The sequence below is a fragment of the Mercenaria mercenaria genome, chromosome 11, assembly GCF_021730395.1.
Source record: "Mercenaria mercenaria strain notata chromosome 11, MADL_Memer_1, whole genome shotgun sequence".
NCBI lineage: Eukaryota > Metazoa > Mollusca > Bivalvia > Venerida > Veneridae > Mercenaria > Mercenaria mercenaria.
The window spans coordinates 80,043,665-80,062,743 of NC_069371.1; the positions used below are offsets into that span (position 1 = coordinate 80,043,665).

The window sequence follows — 19,079 nt, forward strand, 5'->3', positions numbered from 1 at the left end:
GTTTACTGAACTAAATTTTTCTTTGCTAGATGTTAAGATAATAGATGTACTTTGTACTTAAAAAGAACTAAGAATCTACCAATTAAAATTATTTTTGAATATTTCTTGGATTCTGTTGTAAACCTTCTTTCTTTAAAGGACTAACAAAACATGCATGAAATAATCTGAAATGTATTGCCTAAGTGGAATCTATAATAAGAGTATAATTATAGGTAAGTCTGAATGCTTTTACTTTCGATTATATAATCGATTGTGAATCGAAATAGCTGTTCGGATTCGATTCGATTATCGATTTTGTTTTGAAACCGATTTTACAACACTACTGTAAAGCCCATGGAGTATAAAACATATATACAGAGGTGTACAAAGCTGGAGGAAAATTACTGCAGCAGAAGTTCACAGACTAATTTCAAGTGGTATGGGGGCAAGGAGAGGTTCGATCAGAACCTAGATATGCATCAATAGTCCATATATATAAGCGTAATGACAGACTTCGGTAATATGACCGACAAAGGGTTAAGCACATGGCGTTTCGGCAAATTTAAAAAAAGGAGCACTTGATAAAGATTCGAAGGACGAGAGCGAAGCGGGTCCCATGTGTATTTATATAAAGAAGCTGCTTAAGCCTTCTTGCTTTAACCTGTTCTTTAACAAGCCACACGCGCGAGGATTATAGACCACAACACATAAAGTAAAGTGGAACATTCTAACGTTTCAAAAACTAATAACTTAGAATGAATCAATTTGATTAACTTATGATAATACTTTTACAACACTTTCACAAACACAATCTTAAAACTTTTTTTTTTACCAATGCAAAGGAAAATGTACACGTTTTATAAACATTCGTGAAGAACAGTCTTTAAAATACGTGTATATAAATGAATCCATATTTACACTATTGGACACTTGCCAATGGTACAAATGCGCATCATATAAGTATTGCATTACCCTGTTTATAATATTTGTTAACTTATACCTGAAATTACGCATTTTTAGCCTATTCCAATGCATACTTAGATCTCGTATGACCATAAAAAGCTGGGGGTTTTCTCAAGCAAATTGTTTATACAAAACTGATCAAAATACAGGGCTGTAGCAAGATGTTATTAGTTAATGAGAGTCACTTTGTAAACTACAAAAAAAATCAAACGGATTTGTCACTTTATTTAATGTGATCTGTACAGAATTAATTCCCTTTTTCTGCATCTGCAAACAAGAGATGCACATATGTTAACTGTGAAAGGATATTTCTAGGCTGACTCCACTAAGTTCCAACACCTATTGAACGCTTAACACACACTCTATATTTCCTGATATATCTGTTAGGTTTTCGGCATTTTCGTCCTTCTCCGGGATGCTTTCGCCTCAAATGAGCGGACGTGTATGGCGTCATGAAACAACTCCGATTTGGATAAATTTGTCCCAAAAGAGGAGCAACTCCTCCGGAAATGGAAAATCAGTACCTATCTGCTGCATCAACCCGTGCTGCCGAGCATCGTTTAGATGTCCTGAATATCCGCTCTCTATATGGCGTATAAAACCAGGTACATCAACAGCAACCTGTGTATAAATACTGAGTGTGAAAACAGCAGTGCCCTCAATAAAAAATGTTCCTGTGGTTTTATTTCTGGCCATTATATCTGATGAGATTCTCCATCTATAGCACTTACAGCTATAGGAACACTTCTACAGCGAAAAAAAGAAATATGTAAGAATCTCCAAGGAGGAGACTTTATTAATTTTACGATCTTATCGGGAACACCCGACTAGATGGACAGATGCTGTTGAAGATGTTCGGCAAAATACCGACCGTTTGTCTGCAGCGTCTCATTAGTTATGAAAGACGGGCTCAGTTAAACAACTTAGGGACAGGATGTCGATAAATTATCAAAATTGATGGCAACACGAGGGAACATAGAAGATCAATATATCAGGTAAAAATGTTAGAAATAAAAATTGATAAGATCATTTCATTATATGGCATAAAGGATAAAAAAATCGTTGTTCGAACTAAACTTTAATCCGGCGTTCTGTCCGGGCCATCATGTCCCGGTGTGTCAAGAGTACAAAACACGAAACAGTGACGATGAAAGTCAAAACGACGGCAGTGAAAAGCGAAATCGTGAAATCACGATGGTGACCGATATTATTCGTTTTGACCATCGTGGTTTCATGTGTTCAACACTTACGAGATATTGCTAATAATATTTCGACTTCAATCATCTCGGGAGTTTGGATTTGTCAATGTAGTTTTTATTCAATGGAGTTAAAGAGAAAAATTAAAATCACGTTGTTTTAAACAGAAAGCAATACATTTAGATTCATTTTGCCGCAAGAAATACATGATGCATGTCTTTTGTTTTGTTTATTCATCTGTATCAGACAACTGGCAAGAAGTGGGGCTTATTCGTGTGACGGAGCGTAGACTCGTAAATCATACTCAACCTAGGCAAGCACTGGCAGAAGACCAGGCTGGACGGCAACTTGTAGATCAAGATGCACATCTGCACGACCAGACCCCGTGGCACTTCCACCGAGGGCTCCCAACCAAGTTGTTGCACTTCCGCCAATAGCCCTCGATCAAGCTGTGGCATGTCCATCTAGAGCTACTGACGAGGTGGTGGCACCACGACTAAGACCTGCTGACCAGCATGGGCCTGTGCAACGTATTGCACATGACCAGCATGGATCGCCACCGCGGCAAGCAGTCGGTCGGGCTGAACGAGCACAGCGTCAAGAAGCCGATCACAATGACATAGCGGCCGGACTTTGTTCCGACGATGGAGTAAACGATGAGCCACCTCGGCGTCGTCGGCGTCTATCTGACTTGATCAGAGAAAACAATGAATTTTATAACAATTTCATGAAAACAAAATGTTCCCAAACTGTTAAGAGAATATGGGGTTTACCTTAATTATTGATGAATAGAAATAAAGCCGTGGCACCAATTTACTTATTTTCAACTATATTATTTTGACCGCCGTTAAACCAAGTTTTATTTCAGTTGGCCTAATGATTTTATTTTAAATACTTTGAGATGCCCCCCTACATAGCAAAATTAATCCGGTGTACAACTCGTCATCTGGATAAACTAGAAATGCCTAAAATGTAAGATTATGAAGGTAAGTTTTATTTGTTTTTCTGTCTGTTTGACTTTAATCTGCAATTTGTAACAGATCAAACTGTCGTTTGTTTTTCTCTTAAACTGAGTAACAGTTATTGTTTTTGAAAATCATTCTGAGTGCTTTATTGAGTATGTCTTAAAATTCCATATAAACAATGATATTATATACGACTATGAGCTAAGCAATAAAGATCATTTTCTCATTTAAGTAACACCCGAAAGTTAAACATAATCTAATTCATCAGAAATGATTACACTAAATACCAATTTATTTTAGTAATTTTGAAATATGTCATTCAGCTATAATTTAATTTCATAGGCATGAAACTTCGTTGTTCTGTCAAAAATGGCTATTTCATGGGGATATGGATTCAATTTGTGCAGTCAAGTTTTGCAGATGAAATAAAGCTTAACTCTGTGGATAGGTCTTATTTAAACTGTTTTGCCCATCAAGTTTAAATCAAGGTACTTGCCATTAACTGGGTTAACCCCTCCAATTTAGAATATTTTCCGCTGTCTGAGCTTCAACATACCGTGTCTTATGGCAAAACGATATGTTTATGACTTCTCTTTTCATATCATATTTTAATCAGAGTTCTTAATACATGTAAGATTTTCATTGAAAGAATTTTTAAAATTTGAATTTCCTTTCCCGGTTGCCCAACCAAGATAGCGCTATTCTAATGAAAAAAATATTTTGCAGAAGAATTGATTTGAATTTTAGCACTGCTGTTTTAAAGTTGTCAAAGGTTTGCATTGACAAGTACATATTTTGCAAAATCAATTAAAAATTAAAGTTTGTAAAATTATTATAACCTCCCTTTGTCTGTCACAGTAAAATAACCATATTAGATTGAATATAGATAAAATCCGAAGCTACATGCTGTTTTTAATATGCTTTTTTATTCAGACAGTTGAATATCTCAATATGTATCAAATGTAGATATAAAACTAGAAATAGAAGTGAAATTAAAAGAAAATGGCCACCTGTATTTAAGGGAGACAGTAACAAAATTTCATAAAAGTTACAAAATATACATTTAAAATAGATATCTAATTCTTTTAATTGACCTTTTTATGCCTTTAAAAATCTCTCTCATGAATATATGAAAACTTAAATATACCTTAAAATGTTTCCCAGATTTGATTTACCACCTTTAAGTTATAATATGAATTTCTCTCTATAGACTTCTCAAGTACTAAATTTAACAAGGTTTGTAGGAATTGTTTCAGGCATTGAGGTTTGTTGTTGTTGGATTTGTTCACTGTTTCACAATTAAAATTTTTGCTATACTGAGTGTAGATTAAGATGTACAATGACGCTCTCCTGAGTGTAGATTAAGATGTAAAATGACACTCTACTGAATGTAGATTAAGATGTAAAATGACGCTCTACTGAGTGAAGATTAAGATGTAAAATGACGCTCTACTGAGTGAAGATTAAGATGTAAAATGACGCTATATTGAGTGTAGATTATGATGAAAAATGACGCTAAACTGAGTTATCTAGTTTGGTTCAGAGCTTTTAGATGGCTCATATTGATATCAACTATTCTTTATTTTCCACCAGCGGGTGAAAAGGAAACATATTTCATAATGGTCTTTGCAACTCGTTTAAGTGAACATTTGATTTGCTAACTGTTTTCCATTGTGGTGCAACAATTACAGATAATATATTGTGAGCTTTTGGTCTGCAGCTTCTTTATAATATAAGCATGAAATAACAGGAGTAATAACACATTATTAATATGAGCACCAGACAGTACTTAAAAATGTTCAAGTTTAATAATATTAATTGTCACCTGTTTTCACGACCTTTGTTCAGTGATGACCAAAAAGTAGAATGCTGCATCACTGGCTGTTACAAATTTATAGTCTCTGAAGTTGCCAGGCCCAGCAAAATAAACCAATCAGAACCCTAACCCTGCATTAATCCAGGGAGTCAGGCAGGAATTTGCAATTCCTGGAAGCAAAGCAGCCATATTGCCAGGACAATGTCATAAAAATCAGATTTTCAACTACAGTTATGGCTATAAAGCAAAATTAACTTTAAAAAAATCAATTAAAACATATTCCTGAATAACAGACACTACTTGCAATAGTTTGTTACTCTTATGAAAGGTTATTAGCAGTTGAAAATTCCTAGTGGACAGGAATTTGAATTTTACTGCCTTGAAAACTTGAAGGTCAAACAGGTGAGATATATTACTCAAAGTTACAGAAAAACAGACAATATAAAAGTGAAATTTACATATTCCTAAGGCAGAATAAAACTTATTCATTCTTTACATACAATAAGTTGTCATCTATAAGTTGTCTCTGACATAAAATTAGGATTTAAATGCAGAAATCAAGGGAGTCAAATCCGTAAGAGCAGTAATAAACTGCCAGGATCTGATTTGAGCTATTCAATTGAGAATTTCAACAAAAAGGTAATATTTTATGTCTGTATATTGTATCCTATAGTTATTAATGTCCTATATATGTCCATTAAGCAAAATATACACAGTCATTTTCTTATAATAAGTGTTTTACTGATGTAAACAGAACAGTTCGAGTCGGAATTCCTGGCAGAGGTAAGTGTGTTTTCAATGTTTATTTCTAATAAATTCTGAATGTAAGTAGTGTTTCAGCAGTATCAGTATTGTAGATTATGACTTTGACCTAGTTAAATTGTTAGTGATTTCCATTCTAAATGTCTCTCTGTGATAAAAGATGGGGGTTGTCTGAAGCATTTATAAAAGTCCGGAAACCCTACTTCCCTTACAATATAGTAGTGAAGATCATTTATTCTACTCGACAGTGATAATATTTATAAACAGTTAAAGATACATCAATGTACTTTAATGACTGAATTTTTCAATTTCAGATAACCGTAAGCAAAGACAATAAATGATGGAAACTCAGAAAGAAGTATTGGATATTGTTAAAACTGGTATTTATGAGTTTATTGAAATAGCTGTGAAGCAGCAACATGACAAGTTGCTAGCTAGAATTCCGGACAGCACCAGTTCAGGGTTTACCAGGCTCGAACCGTGCTTCGAATGCAACCGGGATACTCTAAAACCAAGACATTCCAAAAATACATGTCTGTCACTAAATTATTGTTTTTGCAAAATGAAAGGGGAAGAGAAAAGAGCTTGTCCAAACAGTACATGTGATTATATATACGAGGACATTATTAAGGGCCACATGAAGTTTTCACCAAATGTGAAAAATACAGATATTAGCAAATGGACTCGAAACTACTGGGACATTGCTAAATGTTATATGGAGAAAAGTTCTCAGTCGGCTGAAAGCACAGATATACTGGAACTTCTTCGTCTTATTTCAAATGACAGATTTGTACTGCAGAAACTGCTTCCCAATGAAACAGTAGAATCAGCTAAAACTCAGCAAGAACGGTTGTCCGAAATCCGATATACCGTAGACAAGGTTTGTACAAAAATGCATTTAATTGATAAATCTTTTTTTGCTAAAGCTCCAGATTTTTTTCTGATTTAACGTCGCACCGACAAATGATTGGTCATATGGCGACTGTCCAGCTTTAACGGTGGAGGAAGACCCCAGGTGCCCCTCTGTGCATTATTTCATCACGAGCGGGCACCTTGGTAGAACCACCGACTTTCCGTAAGCCAGCTGGATGGCAACCTCACATGAAGAATTAAACGCCCCGAGTGAGGCTCGAACCCACATCGATGAGGGGCAAGTGATTTGAAGTCAGCGACCTTAACTACTCGGCAACGGAGGCCCCTTTGACACATATGCTTACGGACTTGTCGGACAGACAAAAACGTTTTGTCTAGATATCTAGTCTGTCAAATTCTATAGTAGAATTTAGATATTATTATTATTATTCTCTTGATTTTATAAAGAATAGAAATAACTGTAAGTTAAAACTTATGTGAAATGCTTGCGTTTCATGTTTTGTTTCAATTAGGCACACTATAAAATTATACATATAGCATAGTTTGAATTGTGATGTTTCAATATCAAACAACAGCCCTTCTGTAAACACTCTTTCAGGCCATCAAGACATGTAGACGAATCAAACAATCGGCAGGGATATGTTCAGTGTACGATATAACATTCTTTTGTGTAATTCTTTCAAAAATAGGCGACAGAAAGTCTTAGAAGGCAATACAATCTCTCGATAAGGTAAGATGTCGAAGGAACCACCTTTTCATTACAAATATACCTGAGTTTTAGATATTTAAAGTCGTACTTCCAGTGTTGATAAACGTAGTTAGAACTTAATTTAACGTTTAACATATAAAAAATGAATACTGATATAGAATTCAGCGATGATATACAGTTTGTCAATAATACTCATAAAACTGATTTCGCAATATTTTATATATTTTATATATCGCAATATTTTATATATTGCGACTTAATTATAGTATTTCCTGGTAACTGAGACGTGAAGTATGCGTTAAACAGTAACTACAGTATTTAAGTTGATACTGTTCTAGTTCATTACTTATTTGTTGACTGTAATGACGAATTATAATGACGCTTTCCATTTTTGCAGATAGCGATGGACATTGAACGGAAGGAAAGTCTCTCAACGTCAGGTTGTCTGACTCATTTTACTTCTTTATATTTCTGTCCTACTATCAAATGTAAATAAGAATTTGGTGATATTTCAAACTAAACTGCAGTGTGCCTTAAGAAAAGGTAACTAATAGATGCTGAGTTACTGCACTTCATTTAAAGAAGATATTGCGCAATTTACTTGCCTTTTATTTCCTTAAAATACGTTGATTAAGTTTCATACGTTTTGATCAGACTTATATTTATTTACGTGTATTTCAGAGTTAGAATTAAAGATAAGAAATGCTGTTTATCAACACTTCAAAAGCGCTGAAGATGCAATAATCTGCAGACAAACGGATGCCACCGGAAACGCTTTGAAATCAACATCTCTACAACCGTTGTTTGAACAAAAACTACTAGTCGCAGAAACGGTTCAATCTTATGAAAAGGGACAGTTTCTTGAAAGCAGTATTGTCGATCTACTTTTCGGTAGTAAAAGATACCAAGCCATCTTTGTCAGTACAGAAAATGAAGAGCATATATCAACACACTGGAGTGAAAAAGAATGGTTCATTTACAACGTCCTTAAAAATCATTTCAATGCAGAAAGCAAACAAGAGAATGAAACAGGTTTGTCTGCGAATTTGAAGGAATATCAATACTCTGATGTTATTGTCGTTTCGAACTCAGTGTCACGCAAGATGGATGTGCCCTACAAAACAGTTTGTGAAGGTGTACTAAACGATGTACTCCCAGCACGCAAAAATTGTCTAGTCATTTTAGATTTCTATGACGCAATAGTCAAAGGAGTATTCGAACGCACAAATAAATCACTTAAAAGACACACAATCGTTAAACTGGTCCGAAGTAGGGACATTCACAATCTGAAAGACGAGAGACAATTAGGAACGACATCCGTGAAGGCCAAACCAGTGCATAAACTCACAATAAGAAATGTAAGTGAAGATTTGAAACTTGGGAGAAAAACCACAGGTATAATACAGAAAGTTCTTAACAAATCCGTGCAGAAAATAGGAGACAAAAATATTTCCTCACTTACATTTGAAAGAATTTGTTTTGATGAAATTTCATCAAAAGTCAAGCTCTCCAGCATTTCCCAACTAAAATCTCTAAAATTGATAGGATGCGCCTTTACACCAGTTAACTACAAATGCCTAAAGTCCATAGAATTACTTTCCGATGAGGCAACAATATCTTATTTTTTAGATCAAATGAAATTGATACTGTATCCAGCAATACAAACATGTGTTGGCCTGCAGCATATAACAACATCAGAAATGAAACTTGGTTACAAATCGTTTTGCATAAAGTTGAGTTCAACGGCAATATCAGGTGATGCTGAAAAGTACTTTGGAGTAGCATTGAGAAGTTGTAGTAGAGAAAATGTTTTGGAACTGCTTGATATTGAAACGGCGAAAATTCTGATGGCAGCGGGCTGTGATATTGGCGACTTCGAACTGGCTAATGGAAGAGAAAAAACAATTATTCTTAACAGTATTAAATTTGGTCTGCTTGAATCGGACCCGAATTTGGTACATGTGTACCCGGCAGAATGCCATCTTAAAACCAGAAAGTCAACAAATATTGTCTTTGTATGTTTCATGAAAGAAAACTTTGACATCGGCAACGAATGTGCGTTTAGACAATTCCGTGGCTTCGACACTTTTCTGAGGAGTTACAACAGGGTATCCTCAGAATCATTCCTCGCCGAATCAGCAGCTTTAGAGGTCGAACGCGCCGACGAAGTTATTACGGAACAGATAAAGAAAGATATTGAAGAGACGCTAGCTTTCAATTCAATGGAGCTTATGAACAAGCATAGTAATTTAGAGGTTGTTGGTGTTAGTTTGGGAAAAGCTAGGGATAATACGCTCGATTTATGTGATGGTCCTTACATAGTTTTATATGTAAGACTTAAAGCATTTGTTCCGCATGGTGAAAATCTCTTTCCTACGAAATTAACACATCCTCAAAATCAGACAGTGGAGTTCAAGACAGATGTTAGAGAAGGTTATTATATACCTTTAGCAGATAATGCTTCTAATGATTTTTACCCAGAAATGAAGGTACCAAACTTAGTGATGGGATGCAGTATTGGTTTTCCAAATAACAAATTTGCTGCAACAATCGGACCATTCGTTGAAATTGAATCGGGCAGCGATAAAGCAAAAAAGAAAGAAACAGGATTTATAACCGCTTGTCATCTTTTTACCACGCCGAAGAATGAACAATCCGTGATAGGCACACAAGTAGTTCAACCATCTGATGCTGATAAATTGTGTATTAGTTCCAATGACAAAGTTTGCGGAGAAGTTGTTGCATGTACATATAATGAAGAAACTGACGCAGCACTAGTAAAAATTACCAAACGAAGTCCACGTAAAGGCGCCTTCATCACCTGTCAGAGTCGTGACCTTAAAGAAGCAGGTTAGAATTACAATTTAGTTAAGTGCTGATGGCGGAGGGTCTGCTAGTTAATAACAGACGTTTCCGTTCAAAATGTGAATATGTACGTTTAGTCAGGACCTATTGAGAACGATATACATGAACGACAAACTTGTAAATGACATTCAGTTTTTTAAGTTCTGAAACATCAGACGCTTGCTAATGCAAGCAATATATTAAGGTCTGAAAATCAGACGCTTGCTGAAATAAGAAATGAATTCCCCTGAACGTGCATGTAGCAATAGAAATATGAAATCGAACCCTCTTACTATGAAAACGCCTTTCTCCATTAACATATACTAGTACTAGACTTCTCTAAAAGAATGTTTGATGGTTTTGTTTAAACTGTACTATTTCTTTGTAGTTTTAATCAAAATAAATATTTTATAGGCAATTATCATGTAAACTTTTTGCTGTGTCATTATTTATTGTCCGTCTTTTTCTTCTGCATTATTATTCAGAAATACCAACATCCGCTCTATAAAAGTCTGCCTCTTTATAATATAACTCTGGTTTATTTTGTTATTCTTTATAGGATTTTCTGGTACAATAGAATACAACGATGGGTCCGTATCAAGTTTAAAAGCAGCATTTCGGCGGAATGTTGTGAAAATTGGCAAAACCACGAAACTTACTTTAGGACAGTGTTGTCTTGAAGGAACAGCGATAAGGATTTCCCCGGTATCCATAACTGCAACACACCCTTTAACAGGTACATGGAGTCCAATAATTATGAACAACCTGTTTTTCATCGGTGGATTTGGTAACAAACCTTTTTCTGAATTCGGCGATTCAGGTGCTGGAGTGTTCCTTGTAGGAGAAAATAACAGACTATCTTGTATAGGGATGGTCATTGGCAAATTAACAGACGGTTACTGTTACGCTATCCCAATTCAGAAAATACTTAACAGGTTGTCAAGAACAAGTTATACCAAACTCGACAATTTAAAAGTTACAATGAAAACGTTTGATGATTAAATGAGAGGTGAACATACGTGAACAACTGATATTTGATGTTGTGACTATGCAATGAACTGAGATACTTGCGGTTTTAAGCTCCTATTTAGAAATGTAACAGAAGGCTTGAAACTAATGTGATTTAATTGATACATCAAATAAACAGAAGTTTTAGGGCTAAATTAAAACTGTAAGCAAAGAAATGCATGGGTTTCCAACTTAACCAGTATTTATAAAACTATACTGTTTCAGCAGGAAAAAAAATGTGATAAAATGAGTCTTACATTCGTGTCTTTTCGTACTGAATGAATAATAAAGATGATAAAATGTTCGACGCAGCCTAGCATTTTATTCAAATAGTAAATACAGTATAAAAGAGATAATCCTGTAAACTCCTCTATCTTTTAAATTATTTTTCATACTGTTTTCATATTATAAACCATATTTTCACTAAAAGAATATAATAATATATGGTAGATATTTGGAGTAAACACAAAATGTTAAGCAATTCAAAAAAGGATCAAATTCATACATTATGAAATATAGGCATGAACGTCTCTATAATTATGTTGATGTATACCAAGTAACAATTTAAAGGTCATATTAGAAAAGCATGACTAAAGAAGTACATACAAACTGCCTATACATAAAAGGGACCGTAAATGTGATATGTCTATTCACTTGTCTAGTAATAAAGAATAAATATTATACTACAGCTGTGCTTGTATCGAAGAAAAGGTTATTCTAAACAAAATTCTTTAACCAACAACGGTACAAAATGGGCCACAGTTCTAACAAAATTTACTTTTCAGGGTTTGGTTCTTGAGCTATTACGATTAAGTTTTTACACCATTTTTTCAGGGAGCCTCCAATGTGGCTTCGAGCTTATGTGAGGAAGCCACCCAACTGACTTACGGAAGGTCGGTGGTTCTAGACTACCCAGGTGCCCGCCATTAATGAACTAATGCACGGAGGGTCCCCTGGGTATCTATTTCAATCATCTAAGCTGGAATGTCGCCATATCACATTACAATTGTGTCGGTGGGACGTTAAACCCAACAAAACAAAAGCAAAAAAACCCCTTTTTTTCAAAAAAAAAAAAACATGCAAGATATTGTTCCAGTGTAATGGGGCAGATCTGTTTATAGCTGCATTGAAAGGCAGTTTTATGCTGTCCGTACTGGTTTCTTAACAATGACGAATTCACTTTATAGCCTCTATCCTATAAGGCTTTAATGTTCAAACTATAGTTTTTGAGAAAAGCTGACCATACATCTTTACACACTCTGCTTTAGGGTTTTAGTTTGATGGAGCTGCAATCCTAAAACGTGTCTAAGGAACCAAAATTTCACCAAGAAATTAAGATTCTCCAAGCAAATAAAGTGTCATAGTTTGACTTATTCCTATGTTACATGTACAACCGCTGTCCTCTGTTATTCTTCTTGGGCAACTTAATTGATTAATGGTTAACATTTAAAGGCTACAGCTATCGATGTTTTCAACAAAACAAGAGGGTCTTGATGACCCTATATCGCTCACCTGTGAAACTTGGACTTGGAATCATCAACATAAACATTCTGACCAAGTTGCATGAAGATAGGATCATAAATGTGGCCTCTACAGTGTTAACAAGCTTTTCCTTTGAACTGAGTGGTGACCTAGTTTTTGACCCCCTATTGACCCAGTTTCAAACTTGGCCTAGGAATCATCAAGATAAACATTTTAACCAAGTTTCATGAAGATAGGGTCATAAATGTGGCCTCTACAGTGTTAAGAAGCTTTTCCTTTGATTTGAGTGATGACCTAGTTTTTGACCCCCTTTTGACCCAGTTTCGAACTTGGCCTAGGAATCATCAAGATAAACATTCTTTCCAAGTTTCATGAAGAAAGGGTCATAAATATGGCCTTTAGAGCGTTAAGAAGATTTTCCTGTAATTTGAGGGGCAATTCCGTGGCTTCGACACTTTTCAGAGGAGTTACAACAGGGTATCCTCAGAATCATTCCTCGCCGAATCAGCAGCTTTAGAGGTCGAAGGCGCTGACAAAGTTATTACGGAACAGATAAAAAAAGATATTAAAAAGACGGTAGCTTTCAATTCCAATGAGCTTATGAACAGTCATAGCAATTCAGAGGTTGTTGGTGTTAGTTTGGGAAAAGCTAAGGATAATACTCTCGATTTAAGTAATGGTGCATACATAGTTTTATATGAACGACTTAGAGGATTTGTTCCGCATGGTAAAAATCTGTTTCCTACGAAATTAACCCATCCTCATAATCAGTCCGTGGAGTTTAAAGCAGCATGCCTCTACCATGAATTTTTGTTTCTAAAATACTGTAAAATCTGGGAAATAAGCGTATACGCTTATAATAATTTTAGTGACACTTTTATGCGCCTATTTTTGATATGCGCTTATACTTAAGCCAAAACTATGCGCTAATACTTGATATGCGCTTATAGACAAGTCGTGTGTGCCTATTTTTGATATATTAGGAATATTGACAGTGCTTACCTTGGTTGAGTAAACGAAAATAAAACATGGCCATTGACGTGCGCAGTGGACTACTTCCTTTTATTGCATAGGCCTACAATATTTAAACATAATGAAAACATAATGAACTACATAATGTTTAATCTCTCGGACCATTCAATAATTGTTCAACACTAAGGTTGTAGCATTTTATCCATATTCCTTTAACAGATTTACGAAAGAATGACAAACTGTTATGACAACGCAAACAACTTTTCTGGTATTCAAACTTTTACATTCATTTACTGAAAACATTTTCTATTCAAAAAGCATGATTATCGTAAACGATTATCGTTTTATCAGACAATAGACGTTAACATCTTTTAACACCCATCGGCTATTCAACAAGTAAGAACACTTGTCACCAGTATTTATGATAAACAATTATCACAGTATAATACCGTTAATTACAACTTTTTGCTGCATCTGTTGTTTGTTTACCAGTAATCGGATATGCGCGTACTTTCGAGACAAAGTTATGGTATGGGCATGACATGCGCTTATTATCCCATACGGAATAACGGTAAGGCTGTGTGCGCTTACTTTTGATATGTGCTTATATTCGAATATGCGCTTACTTACCAGATTCTACAGTATTTTAAAAGTTCCAAATCAAGAAAAAATATGACCACGCCGGGAATCGAACCCCGGACCACCGCGGCAATAAAGACATTTTCCCGTCGTCCCAGCGCTATAGCTGAAGTAGTTAATAATGACTTCAATATATAGATATTTATAATCGAGACAGTTTACCTGGAGTAAAAGCGTGACAAACGCTTTTCGATTTTCCTCGTAAAAAGGAGTAAAAACAGCAAATTCTCGTGTGTTTTTGTAACATAACGTTTGTCAGTATTTAAGTTTTAAAGCCGTCTTAAGAAATATAGCATTTATTTCAAGAAATCTAAAAAAAATTGTTGTCAAACGATCTGGAGGCATGCTGCTTTAAGACGGATGTTAGAGAAGGCTATTACATACCTTTGGCAGATAATACATCCTTTTACCCAGAAATGCAGGTACCAAACACAGTGATGGGATGCAGTATTGGTTTTCCAAATAACGATTATGCTGCAACAATCGGACCTTTCGTTGAAATTGAACCGGGCAGCGATGAAACAAAAAAGAAGGAAACGGGATTTATAACCGCTTGTCATCTTTTTAACACGCCGAAGAATGAACAATCCGTGATAGGCACACAAGTAGTTCAACCATCTGATGGTGATGAACCGGTTGTTGATGTTTCAACTGGAAGATTTGAATTGGATATTTCCAATGACAGAGTTTGCGGAGAAGTTGTTGCATGTACATATAATGAAGAAACTGACGCAGCACTAGTAAAAATTACCAAACGAAGTCCGCATGAAGGCGCCTTCATCACCTGTCAGTGCCAGGACCTTAAAGACGCAGGTTAGAATTACAATTTAGTTAAGTGCTCTATGGCGGAGGGTCTGCCGTTTTGGTTCCAAATGTGAATGTGTGCGTTAAATCAACTCCTACAGAGGACGATATACAAGAACGACAAACTTGTAAATGACATACAGTCTTTTAAGTTCTGAAACGTCAGACGCTTGATAACGACATGATGTATTTTAAGTTCTGAAAATCAGGCGCTTTCTGAAGTAAGAAATGAATTTCTATACGTACATGTAGCAATAAAAATACGAAATCGCACCCTCTTACTGTGATAAAATTAACATAAAATAGTCTTCTCTAAAGAATGTTTAATGGATTTATTAAAACTGTACTGAATCTATAGTTTTAATCGATAAAACGATTTTATAGCAATTATCATGTAAACTTAATATTTTCTATGTCATTATGTACTGTCTGGCCTTTTCTTCTACATATACAATTCTGCCTCTTTTTGCTGTAACTCTGGTTTTCTGTTATTCCTTGTAGGATTTTCTGGTACAATAGAATACAACGATGGGTCCGTATCGAGTTTAGAAGCAGCATATCGGCGGAATGTTGTGAAATTTGGCAAAACCACGAAACTTACTTTAGGACTGTGTTGTTTCGAAGGAATGGCGATAAGGATTTCTTCAGACTCGATAAGTAAAACACACCCTTTAACACGTGAACGGAGCTCAATAGTTATTAACAACCTGTTTTTCATCGGTGGATTTGGTAACAAATCTTTTTCTGACGACGGCGATTCAGGTGCTGGGGTGTTCCTTGTAGGAGAAAATAACAGATTACCTTGTATAGGGATGGTCATTGGCAAGACAGCAGACGGTTACTGTATTGCTATTCCAATTCAGAAAATATTTGACAGGTTGTCAGGAACAAATTATACGAACCTCGACAATTTAAAAGTTACAATGAAAACGTTTGATGATTAAATGAGAGGTGAACGTATGTAAAAAACTGATATTTGATGCTGCAGCTATGCAATGAACTGAGTTACTTGTGGTTTCAAGCTCCGATTTAGAAATGTAACACGAGGCTTGAAACTGATGTGATTTAATTGATACATCAAATAACCAGAAGTTTTAGGGCTAAATTAAAACTGTTAGTAAAGAAATGCATGGGTCTTCAACTTAACTAGTGTTTATAAACAACTGTTTCAGCAGAAAGAGATATGTGATAAAATGAGTCTTACATTCATGTCTTTTCGTACTGAATGAATAAAAATGATAAAATGTTCGACACAGCCTAGCATTTTATTCAAATAGTAAATACAGTATAAAAAGATAATCCTGTAAACTCCTCTATCTTTTTAATTATTTTACATACTGTTATTATATTATATACCATATTTTCACTAAAAGAATATAATAATATACGATAGTAATTTGGAGTAAACATAAAATGTTAAGCAATTCAAAAAAGGATCAAAGTTCATACATTATGAAATATAGGCATGAACGTCTCTATATGCTGATGTACACAAAGTAACAATAAAAATGTCATTTTAGAAAAGCATGACTACAAACTGCCTATACATAAAAGGGGTCGTAAATGTGATATGTCTATTCACTTGTCTAATAATAAAGAATAAATATTATACTACAGCTGTGCTTGTATCGAAGAAAAGGTTATTCTAAACAAAATTCTTTAACCAACAACGGTACAAAATGGGCCACAATTCTAACAAAATTCACTTTTCAGGGTTTGGTTCTTGAGCTATTACGATTAAGTTTTTACACCATTTTTTCAGGGGGGCCTCCGATGTGGCTTCGAGCTTCACTCAGGGTGTTGAATTCTTCATGTAAGGAAGCCATCCAGCTGACTTACGGAAGGTCGGTGGTTCTAGACTACCCAGGTGCCCGCCATTAATGAACTAATGCACGGAGAGTCTCCTGGGTATCTTATTCAACCATCTCAGCTGGAATGCCGCCATATCACATATAATTTTGTTGGTGGGACGTTAAACCCAACAAAAACAAAAACAAAAAAAAACCCTATTTTTTCAAAAAATCACATGCAAGATATTGTTCCAGTGTAATGTAGCAGATCTATTTATAGCTGCATTGAAAAGCAGTTTTATGCTCTCCGTACTGGTTTCTTAACAATGACGAATTCAATTTATAGCCTCTATCCTATAAGGCTTTAATGTTCAAATTATAGTTTTTGAGAAAAGCTGACCATACATCTATACACACTTTGCTTTAGGGTTTTAGTTTGATGGAGCTGCAATCTTAAAACGGGTCTAAGGAACCAAAATTTCACCAAGAATATAAGATTGTCCAAGCAAATAAAGTGTCATAGTTTGACTTATTCCTATGTTACATGTACAACCGCTGTCCTCTGTTATTCTTCTTGGACAGCTTAATTGATTAATGGTAAACATTTAAAGGCTACAGCTATCGATGTTTTCAAAAAAACAAGAGGGTCATGATGACCCTATATCGCTCACCTGTAAAACTTGGACTTGGAATCATCAACATAAACATTCTGACCAAGTTTCATGAAGATAGGATCATAAATGTGGCCTCTACAGTGTTAACAAGCTTTTCTTTGAATTGAGTGGTGACCTAATTTTTGACCCCCTGTTGACCCAGTTTCGAACTTTGCTTAGGAATCATCATGAAGAAAGGGTCATAAATATGGCTTTTATAGCGTTAAAAAGCTTTTCCTTTAATTTGAGGGACAATTCTGTGGCTTCGACACTTTTCAGAGGAGTTACAACAGGGTATCCTCAGAATCATTCCTCGCTGAATCTGCAGCTTTAGAGGTCGAAGGCGCTGACAAAGTTATTACGGAACAGATAAAGAAAGATATTGAAGAGACGGTAGCTTTCAATTCCAAGGAGCTTATGAACAAGCATAGCAATTTAGAGGTTGTTGGTGTTAGTTTGGGAAAAGCTAAGGATAATACTCTCGATTTAAGTAATGGTGTATACATAGTTTTGTTAGAGATTCACCTGGAAGGGATTACTTTTATTTACACTGTCCCGTGTCTTTGGAACATGGTGGGGGAAAGAGTAAGGTTGGGTGCGCACCATAAACCGGTTTAAGCTCCCCAGTGGTGTTTTTGCCACTAACCGTTCCAAGGCAGTGCCCCACTGTGTTCCTTTGTTTGTTCGTTTTGTCCTAATGTGTATGTGTGTGTGTGTTTGTGGTGTACGCATCTGCGTGCTGTGGGTTTCGTTTTGGGGAGGCTGCGTTTTTGGTACGTGGCATTCCCTGTTTGATATTTGTCTTTGTTTTTTATATGTACGACTTAGAGAATTTGTTCCGCGTGGTGAAAATCTATTTCCTACGAAATTAACCCATCCTCATAATCAGTCCGTGGAGTTTAAAGCAGCATGCCTCCAGATTTGGCTAAAAAGTAATCTTTCTTTCAAATTGAAGTTTGGTCATATTATGAACATTAGAATATGAATTTTTGTTTCTAAAATATTTTAAAAGTTCCAAATCAAGAAAAGAATCGAACCCCGGACCGCCGCGGCAATAAAGACATTTTCCCGTCGTCTCAGCGCTATAGCTGAAGTAGTGAATAATGACTTCAAAATATAGATATTTATAATCGGGACAGTTTACCTGGAGTAAAAGCGTGACAAACGCCTTCGATTTTCATCGTAAAAAGTAGTAAAAACAGCAAATTAGCAAATTCTCATGTGTTTCCGTAACATAAAGTTTGTCAGTATTTAGGAAATATAGCATTTATTTCAAGATATCTAAAAAAAATATTTTTTTTTGTTGTCGAACGATCTGGAGGCATGCTGCATTAAGACGGATGTTAGAGAAGGCTATTACATACCTTTGGCAGATAATACATCCGGATACTTTTACCCAGAAATGATGGTACCAAAGTTAGTGATGGGATGCAGTATTGGTTTTCCAAATAACGATTATGCGGCAACAATCGGACCTTTCGTCGAAATTGAATCGGGCAATGATGAAGCAAAAAAGAAAGAAACGGGATTTATAACCGCTTGTCATCTTTTTAACACGCCGAAGAATGAACAATCCGTGATAGGCACACAAGTAGTTCAACCATCTGATGGTGACGAACCGGT

At 35.5% G+C, this 19,079-nt stretch overlaps 2 protein-coding genes across 4 annotated transcripts; both read left to right on the forward strand.

Annotated features, from left to right (window-relative positions):
* The first annotated feature begins 1,698 nt into the window (after nt 1-1,698).
* LOC123531203 (uncharacterized) lies at nt 1,699-11,423 on the forward strand. Of its 3 annotated transcripts, none has more exons than XM_053517892.1 (6): nt 1,699-5,703; nt 5,997-6,562; nt 7,154-7,285; nt 7,662-7,704; nt 7,946-10,114; nt 10,668-11,423. In XM_053517892.1, the coding sequence occupies exons 4-6, from the start codon at nt 7,668-7,670 to the stop codon at nt 11,108-11,110; spliced, it is 2,649 nt and encodes an 882-aa protein (XP_053373867.1). In that variant the 5' UTR covers nt 1,699-5,703; nt 5,997-6,562; nt 7,154-7,285; nt 7,662-7,667; the 3' UTR covers nt 11,111-11,423. The 3 variants fall into 3 exon arrangements, with proteins under 3 accessions (XP_053373867.1, XP_053373866.1, XP_053373868.1); XM_053517891.1 differs by having other exon boundaries at nt 1,699-3,125; XM_053517893.1 differs by having other exon boundaries at nt 1,699-3,111.
* Nucleotides 11,424-14,634: 3,211 nt separating this feature from the next.
* LOC128546684 (uncharacterized) lies at nt 14,635-16,624 on the forward strand. The gene is made up of 2 exons (XM_053517894.1): nt 14,635-15,022; nt 15,515-16,624. The coding sequence occupies exons 1-2, from the start codon at nt 14,647-14,649 to the stop codon at nt 15,955-15,957; spliced, it is 819 nt and encodes a 272-aa protein (XP_053373869.1). The 5' UTR covers nt 14,635-14,646; the 3' UTR covers nt 15,958-16,624.
* The last annotated feature ends 2,455 nt before the right edge of the window (nt 16,625-19,079 follow it).